This window comes from Bombus vancouverensis, chromosome 10 (genome assembly GCF_051014615.1).
Source record: "Bombus vancouverensis nearcticus chromosome 10, iyBomVanc1_principal, whole genome shotgun sequence".
In the NCBI taxonomy this organism is placed as follows: domain Eukaryota; kingdom Metazoa; phylum Arthropoda; class Insecta; order Hymenoptera; family Apidae; genus Bombus; species Bombus vancouverensis.
Genome location: NC_134920.1, coordinates 2,435,751 through 2,461,173, shown reverse-complemented (window position 1 = coordinate 2,461,173; position 25,423 = coordinate 2,435,751). Strand labels below are relative to the sequence as shown.

Here is a 25,423-nt window from a genome sequence, read left to right as displayed (position 1 = left end):
AGTTAGCTAAGCATAAAAAATTGGTACATTCACAGCTTGTTCTCTGGCTTTTACGTACAGGTGGACGCAACGTTAATACATTGGACGTGCGTGCAGTATACACCTACTATCATAACTACAGTTTTGCGAGCTGACCTGGGTCCAAAACCGTGTGACTGTCTTTGGCCTCGTCTTTTCCCGCTGCCACGGCCAGGCTTGATGTTTGTCACCTCCGCTAATTGCAGCAAGCGATTGCGATGCTGCCGCAACAGCGGGTCCTCCCTACGATTCATTTTAGCCGGTGCAAGTGGAATCCTGTTGTTCCAGCATCCTGCAATCAGTACAAAGAAGGTTCCTATAATATTCCACTCGAAAAAATCTGACGCTTGAAAATGCATCCTGCTAACAGTATACAGTATAGAATTCTCGCATGATTGTCGCAACAGTTTATGGGAAGCACTAAAATTCACTGAATCGTCGAATAGAGAGGGCGTAGCAAGAACCAAAGGGCTGAAACAATGCATTAATCTGCTTTGATATCCTTGATCCGATAGAGGATAAATTCCGTTGTCAAATGTCTCTATTTTTCTATCTCTCGTGACGTCGAAATGCAGTTAATCTCGAATTTACGTAACTTTTTTTTTAAGATTCATATGCCACGCTAATTCTGTACCTGAGAGCCAAAGTTCTTCGTAAATCCTTTTTTGCGTTATTTTTCAAACCAGCAAAAAACCCAAAAATGTTTACACGCTTCTTGTATACAAATGTATGAAATTCGTACAATACGTTCAGGAAGAATACTGCAATTACTTTCATATGCGAAGAACGTAGATCGTTTCTTTATTGTCATAAAAAACTAAATACATTATTAAAATGAACATTACGTATGCTTGTATACGTTGCATCAATGTGTTGAAATATTCGCTCTTCCATTTTTTACTTTCCGATGAAGCAACTGACTACAGTTGTAAAAGTTCTTTATTAACTTGATTTAGGTCAAAGCATACGGAATAATCAAGTGACTACAATAGCGAGTTGGTATTAAGCGCAGAAAATAATTTTCAATAAAGAACGATTACTAAAACATTGTCTTTCTATAATGTTTACCCTGCAAAGGCACTGGATCGCAATTATTGGTCTGTAAATTCTTCTCTCGGGGCTCGTGTCGGATCAGGAAAAGAATTTACTACTGACACTGCGCCCGCCATACTTTTATACCTCTTTGAAGCAGAACTAGTGAAAAAAGTCTTGGCAAATAGGACCGAAAATGTGCTTTTTTCTTTCTCTGCTACACTGCTAAAAACTTGCGGCATCGTTTCATCGCTGTATCGTCTCTTTAAACGTCCCTTTTTGTCCTTTCAATTGAAACGGTTTTACATTGAATACAAAGAGCCATGAATCTTTTATTTTTATTTGTAAGCTTCCCTGAACATTCCATTCCACAAAACCATCGGTTAATTAATTTATTTGCGCGTGCACTTAAATTAAAAATTACTGCCAGTTTTTTTAAACGACAAATTTCTACAAAACGCTATAACTGATTTTTATTACTGGCGTCAATTAATTAAAAAGAAAGGAATTTAAAAATCCATATACTTTTTCTTCTTAATTGAAGAACATTTAATATTGCTTTTTAATATTAAAAAACTATCTCCTATATAATTTAAAGTAATAATTAGTCTCATTATAAGGTGAGATATCGATGGAACTTTTCGGCACACAATTTGTAGTCTGTTATGAAAGTAGTATGTCGATGAAAAACGCAATATAAATGTGAAACTAGTTTTTTATGAAAATTCAATTAACGGAAATTCACGTGAAGTATGTGAAAATAGTATTCCCTATAACTATGGTGTATATGAATTACGAAACCATTATTACACATCCATCAAGTGTATAATTAAACTTTAACGTGTACGCTATTTTATTCAACATCGATGCATCTGTATGTGTATTATTTTACAATTCTTACCAGTATCGTCAAATTTAAAGCGAACAATTTATTTAAAGGGACAATCAAAGTGCAATTCAAATTCAGACTTTTAATTAAAATACTAAATTTCAAAATATTTATAATGCACAAAAATTGAATGTGCAACTTTTTATAATCTCTTAGATACCGCAGTGTTAGTTTATTCCTTCGTCATATGTAGTGTCAATGGTGTACGTCAAAAATTCGATAAAGCAGAATTTATACACAGATAAATATTACGAAATATTTTCTATCCTGTCGAGCAATATTTCATAGGGATCAATATTTCCTCCTCTTTATCAAATATTTACCAAATATATATTTATATATTTTACATCAAAGGCAAATTATTCGTGAAATAATATAAAAGAAAATCCGACTTGTTTATTTAGAAACGAATACATATCCGCATGCAAGGTAAAGATTTCGAGAGTGTGAATACAGCACGAGAATGAAAGATTCAGGGATTCAAAGATTCAGAAAGATTTCGATAATTCTACTTTCAAAAAAATCATCCCTCCCTTCCACTTTTGAATTTTTTTCGCGAGATACTTGCGTACTTGTTTTAGTTTCAATACTGACATTGGCATATTATAGTAATATTATATTATGTAACCTAAATAGAACAAGCACGAATTATAGGGTTTGATAGTCAAATTAATCACTTTCTGCGCGCTTTATGTTTTGCATTCTAATGTATATTGTTGATGAAGGAGGACGTCTTTGATAGCGAAATTGCATACTTCATATAAATTTCGAGGATAATAGCTGAATTAAAATGCATCAAGACACAATATTGTTCCCTATATTACATATTAATTGAGTTTTGGATATTTTTCTATGAAAATTACTTTTTCGACATTTTCATACCCTGACCTTTCATGCGCACAAACTGCGCAAAAATAATTCTACCAATGAATTGTTAAAAATAACAACCGAGTAATCAAGCTCTGCAAATAATTTTTATAGAAAATATGTTCGTTCATACAATGAAAGGATCGAAACAAACAGCATTTCACGAGCAATTAAATCGATAAACACAAATTGTGTAGTGATTATCGTGGTAAAAACGAGATTTCTGTGTTTCTCAGTTAGATTCCCAAAACGTGTTCGTGTTCGGTTAAGCCACTCTATAAATTGCAAATTCTGATTGGAATTTACGAGTGGTACGCACCACAGTCTTTCAGAACGAAAACTACACGATCCAAACAGGAGCTCCAAGTCCTCTGATCAAGATTTATGGTTATGGTAAAAAAAGAAAGGGAATAGTAGCAAAGTCTGCAATAGTTGTTATTATTGTGGCTTGCTATACTATTGCCACTTTGTAAATCCAAATTCACACAGACAAAAAGGTGAAAATATGTTTGAAAATTATTTATTCCACTATTAAAGGAATTTGATAGAGTTTTAAATGTGAAAACAATATTATACTCAAATATTTTACAATCAAAATTATATTATTTTAAGATAAAAGAAATAGGAATATTTTGTAGACGAGCGTAAATACATCGATACATTGAGGAGCGATAAGCGAATCATTTAATTAAATGTTGAACTTTTGAAAGTACGAAGTATGTATTTGGAATGAAATATGCAAATGTAGAATTGAATGATGCTGTCGAGTCTGAAATACCATTAAAATTGCGTTAATCGGAAATGGAACTCATTTTATTTACAGACAAGTCTATCTAATGACGGTGCGGTTTCATGGTCATCATGCTGCCATATTCACAAAGCAGAAACGCTAAACTGCTCTTCTACAAATATTAATAGAAATCAAGTTAAATTGAGATAGGCATAACTATTACATATATTGCAATAGACACAACAAAGGCCACATTTTCGATACTAATGAATATACAATATATACTGTTTCTAACATTTAAACATTTATGTCATTTATATTCATACCTAAATGAAATCCCTACGTCATTCATAGCTTTTATCGTCCATGTAAAATTGTTTTAAAATGTTTAACGAATGTAAAAGTGTCTGGAGACTCGAGATGTGTAATCTCTTCCTGGCCGAAGAGCCTATAAATACCATTCCATTCGACTCAGCTGTAAAGCAAAGTACAGTACTACAGGGGCTGTAATTGTGTAGTAAATAGAAAGGCTCGCGAAAACTCATAAGGTTGAAAAGAAGCAACGTTTTATTGTCGACAAAGTTAAATTACGACCGATGTTATAACATTTTTGTCGTAGAGGTTACAACTGTTTCGTACTGCTGCTAAATTTTGCAATTTTGTCTCTACGTATTGTTCATATAGCTACTGCGAATCAATGTGTTGCATCTATATTGAACAAATTCATAGCTCTCTTTCCCGTCCTTTTTCGAACAGTTAACTGCGATATTGGTGTTACTAACAATCAAATGGCAATTTATATGCACCTGTTATTTCCAAGGCACGTGCAGATAATAGAGCAAATGAAAATTCGAAACTGTATGCAGTTTTTATACTTTTTAGGTAGAATATAGGATGGGTGATTTTATTTTCAATTATCCAACAGTCTACATCTAAGAAAAAAAGAAAAAAAAATGGTATAACGTGCAATATAAGTAAAAATTATTCATCAATTAATAAGCAAGTAAATTCAGTCGTTGAGTTAGGAGTTTTCATCGGAACAAAATCGAATTTTATTTGGAAAGGTAGCAGTCGCCAGGACTTAAGTACACTTTACAAGCAAACATGCACACATATGTGCATGACAAATATTTTAAGAGTACGTACATACTCGTGTTGTGCTAAATGCAAGCCTCGATGGTACTAAAGGACGCATAGAAAATTTGTAAATACGTGAGAATTTTAAAGAGAACTTTTTCGCGCTAGAAAATTCACGGGAACAACTTGTTAGTCCTGATTAAAATCTATAGAACGTTTAATCGCTCTCCTTTGCGCTCGCCGTGTCGGTGGTTATTATTCCAACGAGCAGTTCGCTCGCGTTGGATATTTCCCTCTGGATGATCCGCAAAGAATATCGTCTCAGCGAGTACGAAGTGGCACTCTTCAAGACTTTCAGATGGCACGACACGATACAAGCAGACGCGTATCCGCGTGTATTCGCAGTTTGCATACGTGAGGACGAACCACGGTCGCGTATAAATGTGAGCAATATTCCACGTGAATACACAATGTTGGCATTATCCGCTGGCACTCGTGTTCGTAGTCAGATAAATACAACGGGGACGGCGTTAAGTCAACATCGCGTGGTTACCTGGACTCCGAAGAAAGGAAAATGCTAGTGAAGACGAGGGATTGTCCGCTCCAAAGCTCTTAAAGCTCCGGACGTCATCGAATTACGCCGGATTTTCGAGGGTCACGATATTGTACCCGAGTCTTCGGAGCTCCATGCAAATTTTCTCTACACCCTCTGTATCATTTTATCGTTGAATATCGTTCAACGAATTCGCATCGAGGGTAGCGAATACTCCTTTATGGTAAATTACGTAATTACGAGTTGGATAACAAGCTGTACACGATCAAACAATGAATGCCATTTGTGTTATGTAACGATGATATAATAAAGATATCATATAGAATATAGTGTTTGTTAGTTTATGCAGACTGTTATCTACCAGACTGGTATTTAAATGTCGTCGCCAAGTTTAAACAATTTGTTAAATCTAAATTTGTAATCTATCGTAACGACCTATCGGTAGAAATGGTTGCGCACGACAAATGTATGATAGTGTATAGATAATATTAATGATCGATCTTGGTAATCCTTCTTCTAACGTCTGAGAGATTAATTAATCACGTAACCCGACAAATCCTCTATGCGAGATCATGCTGATAGCCGCTCAAAGTTGGCTGAAATTCCGTTGTGTAATTTCCCGGATGATTTCCCTATGGAATGCACAGTAAACCATAAAACTTTGTATCGGCCATAATATTGGACGGTTTATAGTCGAACGAATGGTATCGACCTGGCATTTTTCAATCAAGTCCTTCCGAACAATCGTATATTGGCTATTTCGATCATTGTCTTCGACTATTATAACTTGCTCATTGTCTACCACACGAAATTGTACGTTTGGCGTATATGAGCACGAGATTTAAAGTACAAGGACCATCGGGAGAGTAAAATTATCAAAATTAAATACCAAATTTCGCGCAGTTTCATTTATTTTATTACACAAAATATTGTGACAATGTCTTTGATGTGGAATTCTACTGATGTTACATTATGTCACATGTACGTAGATGACATAGGTCTTTCTACGATGCGCCGAGTATCAGCGTTGAGGATAGGATGCATACATAATTCGCATTTTCGATGCTTGAAGGAGTGAGGCAGAGAAGGAAGAGGAAGAAGCGGAAGCACTTCGACAACCACGGAAAAGCCGCAGGAGTAGATTTTCAATTATCCTAGAAAAGATGCATACCAGAGTATTCGAGCCAAGAGGTTAGATATAAAATCAAGTTTAGAGCGTTTGCAAATTCCACATACTTTTCTTTCTTCTGTAAGAAAAATCGCGAAGAACCTACGGCGATAATCTAAAATAATGACGATTCTTGACGAGTAGATCGAAGCATTTCTGTTAAAGGAGATAAAATACATTTTATCGCATCGCACCATGAAACGTCGTTCGTTCGATTTCGTCTTTCTTCCTAGCAGTCATATCCGAAGAAGCATTGTGTCTCGTTCGTTCGTAGACTAGAAAATCACTGTATTAAATTACGTTGCCAAGGTAACGCCAATAAATGTGATAGTTCTTTTGTTGCGTAGTTTCGTGTAAATGAAAAATCTTGGCGATATAATCACGTGCGAAAATGAGTTCCAATTACGTATGTGTGTAGTATATCCAATAGTGCAATAGATTTCATGCCTGTGCTGTCAAGACGTCAAGATTACGATATTTTTTTTTTTTTTATTACATAATATAAAACTATGCAGACATTGCTTTGTCTGGATGATACGCATGACGATAAATTTGGGAAAATGGATTGACACTCTGATATGTTTAAGGCAACCTATCGAATATAATTTAAGGAAGAGTATATCGTATCATGTATGGATTAGCACGTTTCGCGGGATAGGTTTCTCGGTGACAGCAGCGAACCGCGTTGTTAGCATCCCAATGTATCGCTCGATGCGAGAACCATTTGCAAGCGAGTACGAGCTGTCGAGATACAAACGAACAAGCTTAAAATGGACGGCTCGTATGTACGCAGTTGTTTTAGCTGGTGATATCTACCGTGAACTTTGTGCACGTCGATTTAGTTTCCCTGGTGCTTCGACGACACCTGCGGGAAACTGATACCCCAAGCGGAGACTTTATAGGAAACTTATGCGGACTTATAAGAAGATATACGGTTAAGAGCTAGTTACTAACTGGATACCTTGCCTGAAGCTAGTTATTAACTATTGCGGAATTACTCTAGTAGATATATATTATGCGGTTAGAGGAAGATTTGATCTAAATGTGTTTCGTTTATTTCATTAGGTAATTAGTTGTTAAACATAGAATAATGAAATGGTATATTTAAGTGACATGTCCAATAATAATGTTAGAAATTTATAAAATCGGTTAATTGTTAAAAATATTGACAAGGAATGAGAAATTTATTAAAATTTGCAGTGCAAAAGAACGACTTATCATGAAGCATTATGAAACGAATATTATATGGTCCCAAGACAGAAATTTGATTTTAGCGTGTTTTCTTTATTTTATTGGAAAATTAACAAACAGTATGTAGTAATGAAATTGCACATTTTAGCCAGGTTAATATGTCCAATAGCGTTGTCACGAATTTATCAGATCTCACTTTGTCGTTAAAAAGTTTCGATAAGGAACGAAAATTTCATCATGAATTGCGTCATTTCAATACAATATGGAACAATTTATTGTTTCAATTTAAATGCTACGCCGAGGAAAAATTTATTTCCCTTTCTGGCGTCGACACAGTTTTTAAATGTCTGATAATGGGCGGCAGATATTAAACTGACTTATACGGTATACAGGCACAGAGGAGGAATATTTCGAATAGAGAGAGACGCTTTTAAATTTTGCAATAACTCTCGTTCCGCATGACTTCAAATGAGATGCAACAGAAGTTTGTAATGTCATCGAATCGTTGATAGAACTTGTGAGAGGAACCGAAACCGCCATATCGCTGACTAAACGTATGCCAGCCGAGTACTGTAAATGTGTTCCGAAACTTTCAACATTGGTACATCTCTGTTGCAGTCGAACGACTCGTTACATTCGTGCCATTGCGTTTCTCAGATAGTACGTCCACTTGCAAAATCTTCCATGGTACTATCCCGTGTTCGTATATTGATAAAATTGGAATCAATGAAAGGATCTAGGGAAGAAAATAGGAAAAATTTTAAACTTTCAGATGTTCTACCAAGAAATAACAGAAAGGTTATAAGATTCGTAAACTTCTGTTGGGATGAGAAACAATCTGTATCCTTGCCATAGCGATAGATTAAAGAAGAAGAGAAAAGAGATGGAAACGATTGAAACGAAAGTTTCAGTGGAAGGCGTGGTATTTCATGTGGGATACGAAACAATGTAGTCAAAACTCAACCAACCGCTATTAAGTTTCCAAATTAGATAGCGCAAGGGGGGACGTAAATGAAATTCCGTACGATAGCAAATGATGTCATCAAGACGAAAGATTAAATTGAGTCGTACAGATACGTAGACATTATCGATATCTAATGTTCCTTATGTTTTCGTTCGTAACCAGCAACAGGGCTTTTTATCCCTGAACATCGTGTCGTGCAATATCCGATATGAGAGCCCATCGGCACTATCGGGATATCGTAAATCAATTTTCTTCGTCGCGTCGTACATTTCTTCTCTACACCCCCTCTCCTATCGCGATGCTGTCATAAGTTTAGCTTCGTTAAACTGGGAATTGGCAGGTCGTTTGATGCTTCATAAATGAAATTAAAGATAAAAACAAAATTACCACGTACCTACCACGCTGCCACTCTCCCTCTTGAAGAATATATTTAGAGAAAACCATGCATTATGGGATCTAACGGAACGTTATATTTTTGCAAGTCATTCACAAGCTTCCGAAGGTATAAAACGGTATAAAATTAGAATGAATTTTATGAAGAGATTTTAATCAAACTTGTGGGAATTGTATTAATCAAACTGAACATTAAGACTAAATTTTGTCTGAAAAATTTATTTGTTAAGTGATTTATTGCGACAAAGCGTTCAAAGCTTAACATTTGAAACAAAAGTAAAATCTAACTGACTGGAATAACGGTCAAATTCTTTTGAGAATTAATAAGCGAATCCTCTTTAGTATTCCACAAACGTGTGCCGCTAGGAGCGAGTTTTGCTTACCACTGCATACGATTATTTCATACTAAGTATAGGTGTTATATTCAGCATGCAACGTAAAGCTCTAGGCGAAGATAATGAGTACCGAAATTATTGCAAGTAATCGCGGAAGAAAATTGTTTCTGTCGTAATACGTACACGTCGTGCATGTAATTATATGAACGTCGAAGCTCGCGAGGCATTCAAAATGAGAAAAGCTCAGAGATGCCGAGAATGCAAGCGTTTATAGACAGCTCTTAACAGCTCTAAAAATATATATGAACGTATATAAGCAACTACAGTATTGCATCTTAGTCTTATATTTCTATAAAAAAATAATATTTTCGCGTTAAAAGAGAAAGACGAATATTAATAGCGAAATTTATAAAAGTTTGTGTGATCGTGTGATATCTAGATTCCATCGATCTGGTGAAATCATAATGGACGGTTCTTTCATCGGTATCCAACGCAATTTTTATTATAAGTACCGCGTGACCTCATTACTAGTCAGAAATTTAATGGGAACACGAAATAAATGTAAAATTACGGAATTAATGATGCGATTCTATTTAAATGCATTATGGGGACAAAGAGCACAAGTTTTTACGCAATTATAGGAAATGTGCTTTAATGTTTCCAAAGAATCGGCCGTTTCCATAAAGCTCGAGAATACAAAAAGTAATAAACACAAAACGGCGATATTAAATGAATGCAAATAGCACGTTTCACGCCTGTTTCACACGGAAAAACTGCATCGAAGAAGAAAGGACAAAGGCGAACATTCAATTCATTCAACGAGTGAAAGTGGGAAGGGAAGTTTCATAATTCTATGTTCTACAATACACCTTCACGGAACGACACGTAGTAGTATGACGATCCTATGTTGCGAGCTTTGTCTACAAGTTTGCACTGTTCGCGGTAACTTGAGACTCGCGGCGGCGAAGATTACCCAGTATAATTGAAATTGGTTATGTCTGGACTTATAAGGAATACTTGCTAAAGGTGATATTCTCCTAGTCAAACGTTTATGCGCATAATCGTCGAGTACCTAAGTGAAACGACGTTAACGTTTAACATTCACTGTATTACCGATAGAATTACTTTGATTTATATCACTTTTAGTATAATTCCATTCAAATGCGCCGATTATATTATTTAACGATCAAGGAAGATATTAAATGCAAAATTAACTGTCATAAATCTATAAATACGAGTGACGAAAGAATTTCATAGAACTCGTTAATGTCTCAATGTCACACTGCCAGACGAATGTAATAAATACACGGAACGATATAATAATATTGTAATACGGCCGTTTAACGATAAATATATCGATGGCTCGTATAATGCTTTAATATAATCGTTGGAAATTGTAATGGTTCAAAAAAATTGTTGACAGGTAATCCGAATATAAATAAAATATTGTTGATCCTAATGGCTGATATGTCTTAATGTTCTCGGTCTTTATCCCTCTCCTTTGATGAGAAGCATTCTGAAATCGAAAAGAAATAATTTGCGGTAGCGCAGCGGTTGAATCGTAAAATCGAAAAAGCAGAATCTCTCTTAGAATGAACGAATTATACATCTTTGCGATTCGCAAAAGCAAAGAATAAGAAAGATCACTACGGCACACAATTCAAAAGGAATACGACACTCCTCAAGTTTTAATGTTCTTTCCTACTTTTCCTTTTTTTTTTTTTTTTTTAGAAAGATTATATTTCAGTACGAAGTATGCAATATTTATAAGCGACCAAAATCATTATCAGTGTTGAAAGGAGTAAGTACTTCATTCATTCTGCAGCGTATATTGTAAACGTACACCACAATAACGGTGTCTCTAGAATTTTTCAAAGGAAAAAGGTAGGGGATAGTAACCCGCGGAATTGAAAGAGAAGCTTAAAAACCGGCTTTCTACTCACCCAGGAAGCATCGTCCAACGACGATAATTTTGTTTTCCCAACGTCGTTGACATCCTCCCATTCATTTTCGTGGAAAGTGGAAGGAATTGACGTGTAAAACGGAAAACTATGATGCGCTCTAGTCTACACGCTTGAATGCAACTTTGAATATGAGTTGGAAACAATTGGTTCCTTTAATGAGATTGCTCATAGATGTGTACGTGTACACACGTGAGTCAGATACGTTTGTGTGCACGATTCTTGCTCGCGCTACGCCAGTCGAACGAAACGTTATTAACCTGATTGGCGGCACAAAAATATTTCTAGCTCTCGGTTGATAGTCTGGTCATTGTACCCGAAGCTAATTAACTAAAAGTACAATAAAATCTCTCTAAAATACACCCTGTTAAACATTCGATAATTATGGATACGTTATATCGAAATTAAGTTAACGATCATAAATCCATTTATGCGTGAAAACTTCTACTTTGCGTCGGGCTGTTGTATAAATTTATGTAAAACACAAATTATATCGTGAATGAACGACTATCACGAGTAGACGATGCAGGTACTACAACATAATCTCTTCGTTGACGGTTTTGGATTAAATTGGTAAAAGCTTCCCTTGTTTAATACAGCACGTCCTAAACATAACAAGATAGCGCTGAAGTTGTTATAAGTAACATAGTTGCCTTTCGTAATGTTTCAATGCGATTCTTAATTAGGCTTGTTTCGTGACTTTTCTTCGTGATAGATACGAGAAACTAACCCATGACTTTTGAAACTGACACATACCTTAAATGTATATCATGTTCGAATAGAGAAGACTGAAAGTGTAAAACGTACTTCAAAGGCTAAAATTATGAAACGGAGAGTTTTATACATATATCGAGTTTTACGTCATTAACTTTGAATTTAATTATAGTGTAACAAAGCGTCACCCGGAAAAGTTTCATAAAATTCGTGTATCAAACGTTAAAATTCTTTTACGGCATTGGATATGACTATTTAAATTACATATCGTTATTTTTAATTAGACGAATGAAGATATTACTAAGAAAAGCTTTATACACGGGCGAACTAGATGAATTTAATGACGCATAGAAATAATGGGACACAGCGTAGCCTTGCAAAATGGTACGGCTTATAATTTTCTACAGAAAACCTAGAACGACTAACTTCACGAATATTTACATGATAATAGTTGCTATTCATGTATCAACTTCCTTCGAAAGTTAGTTTAGCGCAGACTTTCCATAAAATTCAACATTATTGCACGGCGCTTTATTGATTTTAATTAACATACACTGCACTGACATTCAAATACTATGTCCAAATACGAATAATCCTTCCATTATTTGGATCAGATGTTCGAGATGCATAATAATAATCGTGTGTAATAACTACTATGCAAAATTATCTAGTAGTATCTGCATCTTCTCTCAATTATCGCGATACAATTGTAGATCAAATCGATTCACGTTATCTGCAAACAGCTTTTCCTATCGTAGATCGTTTATAATGGAAGCTCGTGTTCGTATGCATCACTTAGCGTTGTGAAAAAAGTATTAAAGACTCAAGGAATTTAACGTGCATACATCGCACGAGGAATAACTGGTAAATTTAGGTATTTTAACTCTTACCCTGGGTTTGATCGTGTAAATTATTTAACACTGTATCGCGAACACGATTGTCCAACGATGGAAACGTGTTTACCAAACGAAGAATGAGCAAGTAAAGCCACAGGGATAAGTATTTGTTTCCCGGGTGCGCGATGTTTGTCCTAATACTTCGCGTTGCTTGATAAAAACACGTTTTCACGATGCAACACGCAAATTCGATCGTGATAAATACAGAATAACAGAGGAAAACACAGTTTGCCGGACGTAAACAATTTCGGAAAATAAATCGTTTGTTGTGTTGCTTTTGTTCTCGTCCTACGTTTTATTGCCAACTAAATTGTTGTTGCCTTTATAATTACCATCGCTGGCTATAGAGTCATTAAGTTTATTAGCTGGTAGCATTGTCCAACAGCCTGGTAAAGCACCTCGTGTACGTTGCGAAAATAAGGGCAGGATTGTAGCAAACAACGCGCGGTAAATTCTTCGGAATAAGATTTCTAAATCCGACATTCCACAGATCAAACAGAACGAGTACAAGTAGCAAAACAAAGTAGCAAAATAATAAATAATTATTAATCTTGTTTTCTTTATCAAAGGCGATCGATGATATATTACTCGTTCCAATTGCAGCATTACTTACGATGCAGATCGTATGTAATACATTTAGTAGTTAAAATATTCATTGATAAAAACGTAGAAACTACAATGCGCTTCTTCAGTATGAAAGTGAGGTAAGGAAGTAAGTTGTATTCATTCATACCGCGAATGAGTAACATTTTTTACAATCTTCCATTTAGTATCCCGGTCTAAAACGAAAAGGTGGAAAGGGGAATAAATCCGTCGGTTAATAGATAACCGGGTCGTCGCCCCCGAGAGGTCGACAAGGCTTTTGGCAAAGAACGAGGAAAGAAGAAACGAAGGTGGGGGATTCGTCTTTCCGAGGTGCCTATGTCTAGCAGAGAAGCTGTGCAACGTGTGCAACGTGTTATAAAAAAAAGTAGAACGAGGTCAAGGCGGTCCGCCTTTCCTTTTTTTGACTGGAAGGAAATTGCTTTTAGCTAGAACAACTTTATCATTGTTGTTGTTATTGTTGTTGAAGAATTACGAGCGCCCAATTTTATAATTTATCGCAATTTCGAGTTCTGCACGAATAGGAACAAGTTATCCTATATTATTTGATGTATGGTCATCGCTGTTATCGTTTTCGTTGATAGAAAAAGAACCGCGTCGCAATGTAATTTCAACTTGTAATTACAATTTGTAATTTCTAATTGTAATTCTACACTTGTGTATAACGTGTAATATGAATTGCAACTTTTATCATTATATCGTAAAAGGAGACAACTTTTTTTGAAAAAAATAAAAGTTTAGGTTTAACACTCGTTCGTGAATGTTTCTGAACGACTTACCTCACACGTTTCACGTTCTTTCCGCATTCGCCAATTCCGTGTTTGAACATTGTCCATTTCTCCGAAATCTTGGAGTATTGTCGGGGACTCTGAATTTCACACAATTCCATTAAGACCGAAGATAACGCGTCTTAAATGTAACAACGCGACGGGTATTTCGCACCATCCATTCTTCACAATTTTCGTTGATCAAGAATGGGTATGGCAAAATTTCATTGAAAATTTTTCCTCTTTTCACGATGCACATTTCGAACACAGTCTTTCATTTAATTTGCATACAAATATTTATATATGTATATTCTTGTGAAAGCGACGGGTGTTTATTTTGAAAAACGCGATTCACTCACGCGCAAAGAATCGACGTCTCTTTAAATTCGTCATCGAAGTATTGGTTATCGAACAACGTGTGCAACTGATGTACAAGAAGTTGAAAGGACGAATGCCTCTTTTCGTCGTCCTCGAAAATATCTCGCTCCTCTTCTGGATCCTCTTTATCAACGGTAAAACGTCCATTGTAAATGATTATTGCTACGATGGTTAACGAGAATCGATCTCGACCTTTATTGTTGGCGTGAGAAGTTAAGCGCTTGAAACTCGAGGCTCGAAGACTCTTGATCACGAAATTCCATTTACATACGCACAGCGTACGAGCACAGAAAAATGACCAACGCCTCGTTACCAAAAAACACGCTTCAGCAACGAGATTTTTCTATTAAACTCGAACATACATCCGAATTTTCATTGTTGCTCTCTTTTAACGTCACACAGAAATCGCGGATTAGTCCGACACAATCTTTTTCCGCTTTGAATGCGCGCCCTAAAAAGTGCAAAATGAAAAGCTGCTCTTTATTGCTCTGTGGGGGACTCTCACTCGTTGTCACGAGATCACGAACGCTTGTGCTACACGAATTTAACTCTTTTCTTGTTTTCCGAATTCTTTTTATATCTCATTGTTCATGTTCCTTTTGGTAATACCCTCGCTGAACATCCTTGTCAACTTACGAAATATGTTCGACCGCTAATCCATCTTAACATTGAAAAGTATGCAATTTTCTGCGTCGTCCCGTCGACAACAATCACCCTACCTTCAAGTAACAGGACAAATAAGGCGGAAGTTATAAATTCCTTAAAAAAAGAAAAGAACTGCGATTTCTTTCTCATAGTCAAAAGATCCGCTGAAACGAAATAAAATGTTTCGAAGAAGCAATATATACATATTACGTATACAGAAAGAGAGAAAATATATAATCTTCCACATTCAGAAAATGCTGCGAGATTTTCAAAGCTCGGTCATTAAACAAGTTGTTCCAATCTAACGTTTTTGCAGGGTATAGCAGAAAAGACGAGAGTGAATACGCGAGCCCGTTTAAAAAAAGACAGTGAATTTTCCGTCAAGGCTTTTCCACTTCGTCAAGCACACATTTTTCTTCCGCGTCTTTCAGCCGCCCTTCGCGGCAAATCACTGGCTCGATTTATACATTTCCCTAACCCTGTGTAGCTTGCACTGAAAATTTGTATATCGATGACACGAAGGTATCAGCGGAGAAGCGCAAAATACGCGACAGACGAGGAGGAGATAATAAGATCTAGGCGAACACCTGATACGGGATGAAGCATAATTACGCTTCTTTCGAGGGACTCTTTTTCTTTTTTAATAAGAAAGATAGGGGGGAAAATAGGTGTATTTCTCATAGAAATCGATATCATTCGCTTTATGCTTTTGTTCGCGACGCGAAGAATTTACGACAAAAGTTGTGTCTTATTGCTGCAACAAATATGAAACACCTCGCCATATGTTTTTGCGAAAATCATACCGGTCGAGACGGCGCCGCTGTTTTGTAATTTATCTCGATATCCGCCATACCGTTTTATCAAAATGACTAGTGCTTTCCGATAACAAGGTATCGACCCCAGGAAAACCAACGAAAAATTTCCCGTTCTTGACTGTCACGTTTTTCCAGCTCCAATTTTTCAATTCCACCATTATTTCGCATTAGAACACTTGGTTTCCCACTAAACTCTACGAAACACGAGAGGATAACAGTCTTTCCTTCGAACCTTATATATTTATTTCTGTAACCAACAAGGACACAGATTACGAAGAATCTCAGTAAAAACACGGTGTCTTTTTTGTAGATCATAACAGAGCGTATTAAAAAGGGGCGCTCGGAACAGAAATACGGAAATTTTATGGTGCTTTCAACGTCGTCCATCAGTTTAATATGTATCTTATAATGATGGAAAAGCGCACGTTAAAAGAAAACCGAAGAAAATGAAATTGAGTTTTCAACAAAAATGAAATCTCATCAATTTGCATAGTTAATCAACTTATCCGAGGAAGATACAGGAAATACGTAAGAGTTATCGATCAAAATAAACTTAAAACTTGATATTCTTCGACGGAGTAACTTACGTTGAACACCAAACTCGATGAAGTGGTTTTCTAAACATATAGTATACGCTAAGAGATGCAAAAAGACGAGTTTCCAGTTATAAATATACTTCAAATGTAAATTAGTTTACATACACGTTTTATTAAAATCATACCCTCTCTTCTTAATGATTTATACAACTAGCTTTATGTGACAGTTTACAGCTACTATTCGTTCGGACAAGGAATAATATCCGGATTTGTGTCGTGACCAAAATGAAATTCATTTTATCGATTTATCGCGTCTCGATATTTTTTCTCCAAAATATGGGTCGCATAGACAAGACTATGTTTTGCATGGCGATCGCTATACCAGAAACTCTACACCACGATCCGACCACAAACTATTCGAAACATTCCAACCAATCACGAGGAAACAAAGAGAAAGATATATCGTAAATTCGAGACAGTTCATTCGCGTAACGTAACCGGAAGCGACAACCAATGATGAAAATATGCGAAGAATGAAAAAAATTTATCGTAACCACTTTCGTGGTGAAGATAATTTGCGAAATATGAGACGAAGAAAACACGATGGAGTATAGGAGGAAGAAAATTTCTGAAGAAAGTGAAAGTCAAAGCGTTACAGGACGATAAAATACAGAAGCAACGTCGTCTTCAAATTATTCAAATTGTGCATCCGACGTAATTAGATAAATTATTGAGGCATTAAATTAACAGTTAACGCTAAAATTACCTATTATAGAAATAAAATCGTCGCCTTCGAAATATTTGAAATTCTAACGCTTCTCGTTGGGCAAGTAACCGATAACAAGTGAATTAAGATCTGCGTGCTAATTACCACTACTCTATCGAATCAATTTAGTGATCAAAGAGGTGTCTCGTTTGTATCGGCATACCAAATGTCGACCTTTCATAGCCGACTCAAAGGGAATAATTTGCTCAGATTGTTATAGGATTGTTGGAAAATCACCACGGTTGTCTGCGAATAAATTAGAAGTAAAAAAAATAAAATGTGCAAATGACAAGTAGATCGTTATATAAATCGTCAAGAACAGAGGACATGATTTTAATGAAACGTACACGGTTCGAAATAAGACTGAATGACAACGAAGTTTCGTGTTTGCAGCTAAATAGTTAAGTAAGAATGGAAAAATAATAATTGTGTAGAACTTACAACTCGTAATGTCTTTAACCATTCATTCTTACGTTAGGCGGTACACAGGGATACGCTGGAGTAGACTCGACGAGAGTAGAGGATTGCTCTTGAGGCAGAGAAGTGACACAGAGTAAAAGAATGATGGAAGAAGGGGAGAACATAAAAGAGAATTTTTTAGTGTTATGCATGTCGGAATGCATTGTTATAAGCCACTGCACTGATTAATACTACTCGTGCAGCCCGAGAAGTAAATCACTATAGAAGGTACAATAGAATTTCCAATTAAATGTGGACTGAAAAAGATCAATTTGACGATTACTTAAATAATGATATTCGGGACAAGAATAAAGTATACATTCGGGATAGTTAAATTGAAATGTCTCGGTAGTTTTTATTTACTTACACATAATGCGTGGTACTAAGAATTAGGCAAACAATGGTGTAAGAAGGAAACGTGATCTTATTTCAACGATAACGCATCACTGTGTACGCTTATACAGAGATTTAGCTCCAATGCGACAAATTGGGAACTATAAATAAAGCTGTATACGTATATCCATAGAAATTGAAGTACCGCAAAAACCGCATTCGGTCTAGTTGGAACGCTACTAATGACTTCAGTGTTGTATACTGTGTGACGTTGTTGAAAATATCGCGTAAAATTCTCGTTGTAAATGTCACGGTACGAATTAGAAGCTATATACGTAATTTTTCTAACGAGATCCGCATGATACGTGAACAAGACTGCGTATAATGCTTGTAGAATGCGAAACAACGGTAAAAAATAAAATTATTCGTTCAACATCTTCTAACTGAAATGCTTCGAAATAAAGTCTCAAGACGTGTTCATTATTCAAGCAGACGGAGCGAGGGAAAAAAAGTAAAACGCTTAAGCCAGCAACGAAGTCAGACCAGACTAGGAAGGAAGCAAGGTGCACGAGGTCATTGTCCTCAAAAAGGCGCGTAGCGGTAGCGTCATATTTCTACGAGAACCTCTGACACGGTGCGGAGATGGAGAATCCTGGTGAATAGCGAAACGTTCTCTCCAAGAACCATACCGATTTCCAACGTACAGTTATCACATACTGATCCATTAATACGTGTACGCAGATCGATAAATTTGGCTCCCGGGTGACATTTACCGTTCACTCGAACATTTATCATCCATGCTCGGATGTACACGAGAAGAGGATACGAAGGAACGGAGGCAACGTCCCTGAGCATTGAAACGCCGTGTCGGACCGGTGCGCTGTGTCACGCGTCACAACATTGCGTTTGTCGTCGGCTCACACGCGATCCGTACGCAGCAGGGAGACAGGCAACGATGACGAAAGAACTAAAGAAACGTCATACCGCGGTGGATCGCGTTACGTCGTGTCACGTCGCGTCACTAGCATTACATTTCTATCACACACCCACTACACGTCCGGTAAACGAGCACTATAGCCGATGTACGGCTTCTCTGTGTTCGTTTGCCTGCGGACTGGAGCGTGCCCCAAAGAAAAAAAGCAGTTCGAATCGCAGCACGTTCTTTCAGGGCCGTACGACTGTTCGAGGGTAAGAGGTGTCAGAAGGGGGTGCTCGACGGAAGGGGTAGAGAACGCGTGAGGTCCGCGTGTGTCTTTTGGGCTGCCGGTCCCAACGTTGACTGCACCATCGGTCTCTATCGCGCTACTCGCAACCACCACCACTACCACTACCTCCACCACCACCACTACTACCACTACCGCCGCCACCACAGCTACCGTCGCCGCCGTCGACGACGACGCCGTCGGTTGGCGTTGGCTATCGATTTTTCCGCGCAGCCTCCGCGGCCGGAGCATACAGACCGTCGACGTCTACTGGATAGTTCTAACATCGTTGCTTGCTACTTTAACCCCTTCTGATTCTCACCTGTCCACTTGTTTTTCTTTCAGCTTTTCTTTTTATTCCTCCACCAGCCAGTCTTTTTTCCACCAAGAAAAATGGACGAAGTTTCACCAATAACGGTGCCTATGCGGCCTCTCTTTCTTGACTATCGGGCCCATTGATTTAGTAATCTATTGTTATCGGTCGCTTTTGACTTTTTTACATGGAACTCTCGTACTTTTTCTCTTCCCTTTTGTTCTACTTCACTTAATTACAGCTTAAGCGAACTATTTCGCTTTATTTTACTTGTTTTTTTTCCAGCTATAATCTTCACCATTGCGAATATCAGTGATTGTTAGATAGCACTATCAGGATTGTCGTTACCATTTTTGTTTGCCCCGTCTCTTTGTCCCACTTAAGATGTAATATTCTGCTGTAAAATAGGACGAAAATTGCTTTTCAAATTCCTTTATGTGTTCTCCAACTCTTTTATTGATCGCATTTCTGTTGATCTTTCTTCCATGGCCTGGTTACTGCGGAACCCGGGATCTCCTAGCGACTTTATGAAGGGGTTACATTCTTTTGTTTGCAATAAACGGCGAATATGCTTTCAGTCATCCAAGGTCTTAAATATGTTCCGCATTCGACTTATTAATTACCTAACTGCGGGTTTGTCAATGCAAAACAAAATATCCTCAGTTTTTTGCCAGAGTACGTCATCGGGGTATCATTTATGGATAAAATTCGTTCCTCCTTTTTATCGCTTTTCTTATATTAAAAAATTTTCAAACGTTCCTAATTCTGCTCTATAGACGAAGTCAACCTAACAACAATGAGTTCAGTGGAAAATGAGAGAACTTTCTTCAGAAAAACGTGGCTCAAAGGAAGACATTCTTATCCAAAAGGAAGAAGCGGCCCTGCGATAGAATGCACGATTTTGTGGGAAGATTTCAGGAAAAAACGTGAGAAATGAAGTCTTCCACTTTCATATTATACGATCTTTTATTCGTTTCCCTATCCCCTCGTTTGTCAGTGACTTTTACAAAGCCAGGAATGGCCAACAGTCGGCATTCTCGCTAACGAACGAACCAGGAATCTACATCGACCCCTGGAAGATGTTTGCGTTCGTTAGATGGAACCGATGCATAAGATAAGACTGAACGAATCTCTTAATTGTAAAATGATCGACGCAAATAGAAAAACCCGAGCATGAGCTCAAATATGCGTGACACGCCCTTTTCAAGTGTGACATTTTATATTAAGGAATTACTTATACTATTTTAAGGACAAAATATAAAGTATTAGCGATAAATGTTTATAATTTTTGAGAAATTACCATCTTTTCGAAGCACTGACGTTGAATCGAAGACCACGATTTTACGATAATTTATGATTGAAAAGAGACGAAGAAACAACTGTTCTCTACACAACGTGGTGCAGTATTTAACTTGTATCTTACTTCGTAATTCATTATTTATCTTTCAAAGTTTATGAAGAGATTCAGAAGTCTCTTTCGACATTGCATCTGCATATATCTTACAGCATGTACGCCCATGATAGAGATAGGTCAAAATAATTCTGATTATGCTAACTTAACGAAGACAACGAAGTTTCGGTGGAAGAACGAAACTTCGACGATTATTGAAGATAGAATATATTGTACAAGTATTGGTAGACAAGAAGGACGAGCTTCCGTTTTGAAGACTCGTTAAACTAGAAGATATACTAGAAGGAAGTTTGCACTTTGACACCCACGTGGCGTCGACGAACTTTAGCATCAACAAGATATCCCGGAAGAAACCTGAAGATTACGATCTTGATGAAGTTTGAATATTTCCTTCTGAACATCTTGTAAACTAATAAGTACATATAATAATATTAGTTAAAAATCATTAAAATAATTACCAACTATGACGATACACATACAACGAAGATACTCGAAATTCATGTATTTAGGATATAAATTATATTTTATAGTTTAAAAGATCGTAATATAAATTTTATACGCAATTAATAGACTTAGTTGTTATCTGAAAGAAAATTAAAGATTAAACAATTCAGAATCAATAACTTAGCCTTGGAATGCTGGTGGCCAATTGTGGACGGATGATTCTACTTGATGCTAGTAGTGCTACTCAATCTGTGGCCTGGCAATAAAGGAAGTAACGCTTACGCCAGCGAGTTTCTCGCGATAATGGGTGGTCTTAGAAATGAGAAAAGGGAAGGAGAGAGTCTTATAGTGATTTTGTACATGAAAAAAGCCAACTTGAAATAATTTACTACTGCATGCTGACGGGTACTATCTCGGTGTAATTAAAAGATGTATATCGGATAAGAAACTTTGTTACTACATATGTATGTAAAGCGTGTAACGATGACACGCTTTACGAAAAGTCCGAATCATTCGTTCAATTTAATCGATCTAATCTAATCTAATCTAATTAGTTTACAACTGTATCGTGCAACGATAGAAAAGGTTCTCTGGAAGGAAATGGTTGAAATTTAATTTTTCATTGCGACCTCAACCAAGAACTCACAGGAATTAATTAAATCTACGCCCAAAAGGATGACCTTAATGAGATAGGGTTCTCAGAATTAAACAATCTCCGCAAAGGGTCTGCAATTTCGTCCTTGATGCTCTTAAAACCCCAATTGTTGAATCTGACAACTAAAAATGAAATAATGCAATCTCCGCGCAAATAAATATTTTGTCTTTATCGCAATGTGATTTCGTTTGAAGTGTCCGAATTAAAAATTACACGGTTTCACGTATCGTTGAGATAATTGAACCACCTAACGTGTGCAATTTTCTTTTATCGCTGGTATAACGTACAGCATTTTTGTTAAGGTACAACTGCGCACGCGAGAATACAAACAACATACACTGTGATACATGTATATGTATATACATGTGTCCATAGCGATTCATAAAAAGTATTCCGGCGAGTAAAACCCTGTGAAGTATCGCGATAGGAAACATTTTTTGAAGTAAAAAGATAAAAGGATATTCTTCGGAGGAGACCAGGAAATAGAGATAAGGGCGAGTACAAAGGGCATTCAGATAAATTCAGAAAACTGTAAATCCCATGAAAATCTTTCTTCAAGCTGTTCGAAGCGAGACAACCATAGACGAATCACTACGAAGGGTATACACTTATGTACATATACACCTCAGCAACAAATATATGTATATTTGTACATATGATAATAATAGGAGTACTTGTACACTCGGCATTCTGTGACATCCACATTTCTCATGACGTTAATTTGAATATTTTAGCGGGTCGCTTGAATATTTTACGCATTTAAAATAAGAGAAATCAATTTTAAACCAGTTTTCACGTGAAGTTATTTATATCAGTAAAATTCAATTTCGGACTTCTAACACTTCTATAGTATACTATGATATGCTAATTCTTTGCTAACTTACACATTCGATTTAATCTATTTTCTCAAATGTGAATTTGTTGGAAAGACTCCAAGAAGGTACTAATTCCAACTTTAATGATATTTCCTTTTAAATATTTGCAACTGATTCGTACCTGATTTGTAAAGTATAGTCCGTATATAAAGATATAAAAGTCAGAAACATAAGGGGTTCTGAAATCTTTTCTAAAATCGTAAAATCCCTCTTGTAGTTTGAGAAATGGCCGTTTGTTCTTGAAGGACTAACTTCGAACTAATCTGAAATATCTCTTACAACTACGTAAGCCAAGAAGAGTCGGGTCACTGGACGAAAGATATATTGAGTTCTCGTATATAGTAACGTCAATTTTTAGAATAGTATCTATTTATAATACCGAGCTTTTCGATCAGTATTCACGATTACATATATTTAGCAGTACATAGATTGACCCTCTTTTTAGATATTGAATTTTCTAACTTTAAACTTTCTATTTGTTATTGTATGTACGTATGCATATAAAGAAAAGAATAAATATTGTACTTTTTTGTTATTTATAAAGTAAAATTTCCTTTCTCCATTATACATTGTGATTCATCGTGATTCACGAGTACGATTTATATATGAAAGAATTTTTATTAGTCAAATGAAAGGAAGTTTATTCTATATCGATAAATTGAGAAGTCACTCAATTTTTATATTTTTCCACTTATTCGTTCGTTAATTTTTATCGAGAGAAGGATCTATTTAAATTTTCAGTAAATATGCGTCAACTTGTAACACCAAAATCGACATAAATAAATTATTCTCATGTTTTATTTATATACCGTTACATATTTCATAAATTCGTGAAACATGTTTCAGTATACTCCCGGAGCTGTTTCAAGTGTTTTTCAAACAAGCTCATTATATCCGTGGTATGCTTCTAACTTTTTAAATAGAAACAAATATATGTAATCTACTTTTTAATATATCAGGACTACAATGTTATATATTAACTTTGACACAGTTGAATTTATCTATTGTATATCGAAAGACCTAATTTTAGAATATGTAAACATACATAGATGAGTGGGAATTATATTTCAGCTTTTCCCTAAATTACTTACAAACGCCGCAGACCATTTTCGTAGTATCATGAACGCAAGGTAAATTTTCACGAAGGATACTTTAGAGTATCGGATAGTTGTGTTTATGACGATTAACTCCTAGAGAACTATCAACTGTGCTTAATGGCCACGATCCCCTTTTCAGTCACTTGTCATGCAAAGTTCGATCGTCTTAGTCCGGCCCATTATTAGAATGAGTTACGTAATAACCCATCAGTCTCGCGTGATTACTCAATTCCATGAGCTTTTCCGAAATTATACTGAATTTAAACCGAAATTACGTCTTGGTGAACTCGCTCGATAATTTATACTGAAACTCTATACTGTAGAGGAGAGAATTTAATTATTATTAGCAATTATTCAATTTCGATCATGCACATCCTCTACACGCTACAACCGAGAGAGACAGACAGAGAGAGAGAGAGAGAGAGAGAGAGAGAGAAAAGAGTTAAAGAGGGACGTCAAACGCAGTCCTTATTAATAATTTTGATTTCAGAGATTTCATTTACAGCGGTGTAGCTTTCATGCAGCTCCCGGTCAATTTGCAAGGAAACTTCCTCGACTTTTCTTTAAGCTTTCGTGTAACATTTGCCCGCGTGACGGAAAGATGTTTCCCAAAAAAGAAAATTAATATGAAGGTAATAGTTTAGTGATCCTTCCTCGGTACATTCAAATTCCCCCAATATTTCCTCTCCCCGAATTCAATGATAATTATAGTGACATTGCGAAACTTCATTAACAGACAGCTGCGAGAAATGAAAGTTCCCAATGTAGCTTCAAAATTCATTTACCGTCTCTGCTACCATTAATTATTGAGATAAAACGAAGTAACAAAGTGGGAGAGCTATTACAAACCATGATACCTCTCGAGGTAAGATCTCCCCTAAAGCAATAAAAACGTACGCTATCATTTTTCAACGATTCAGAGAAAAGTCGTTCGCCGTCTTCTTCAATTCCTTTCGACAGTTTTCGCTGCTGCCATTATCGAACACTTCCTTGCTCACGTTTATGAACATTGAATTTACTGTTCAAGATACTGTGGTCTCATCAATTTTTGAACGATCGCCTTTCATGTCAACTTCTAGGCTACCAAAAACGAATAAAAATAACGCTGCCAACGTATGCATTTCGAGAGAAGCTCGAATATGTATATCAGCTATACAAATATCTTAAAATATAGTATCGGAAGATATTGTTCGAAATACAATTAGGGTTACCTATGAATAATACAAAAAAAAAATTATAAAATCGATCTGCAAATCGATGAGAAACATCTTTCGAAAAGAAAATCATCTACGATATATTGAGATATTGCTAAATTTCTTGCATTTTGGTATGAATT

The 25,423-nt window shown here is 36.3% G+C and overlaps 1 protein-coding gene across 4 annotated transcripts in view; it reads right to left on the bottom strand.

The window, feature by feature from the left end:
- The window catches only part of RhoGEF3 (Rho guanine nucleotide exchange factor 3), a 135,169-nt gene that overhangs the window by 92,935 nt on the left and 16,811 nt on the right, over positions 1 to 25,423 (bottom strand). For 3 of the 4 annotated variants that reach the window (XM_076622369.1, XM_033338953.2, XM_033338954.2), the window contains one exon: positions 136 to 310. In XM_076622369.1, the coding sequence (XP_076478484.1) occupies positions 136 to 310 (175 nt within the window). Of the gene's footprint in view, positions 1 to 135; positions 311 to 14,170; positions 14,800 to 25,423 lie in introns of those variants that run through there. The other variant, XM_033338961.2, reaches the window with a different exon arrangement.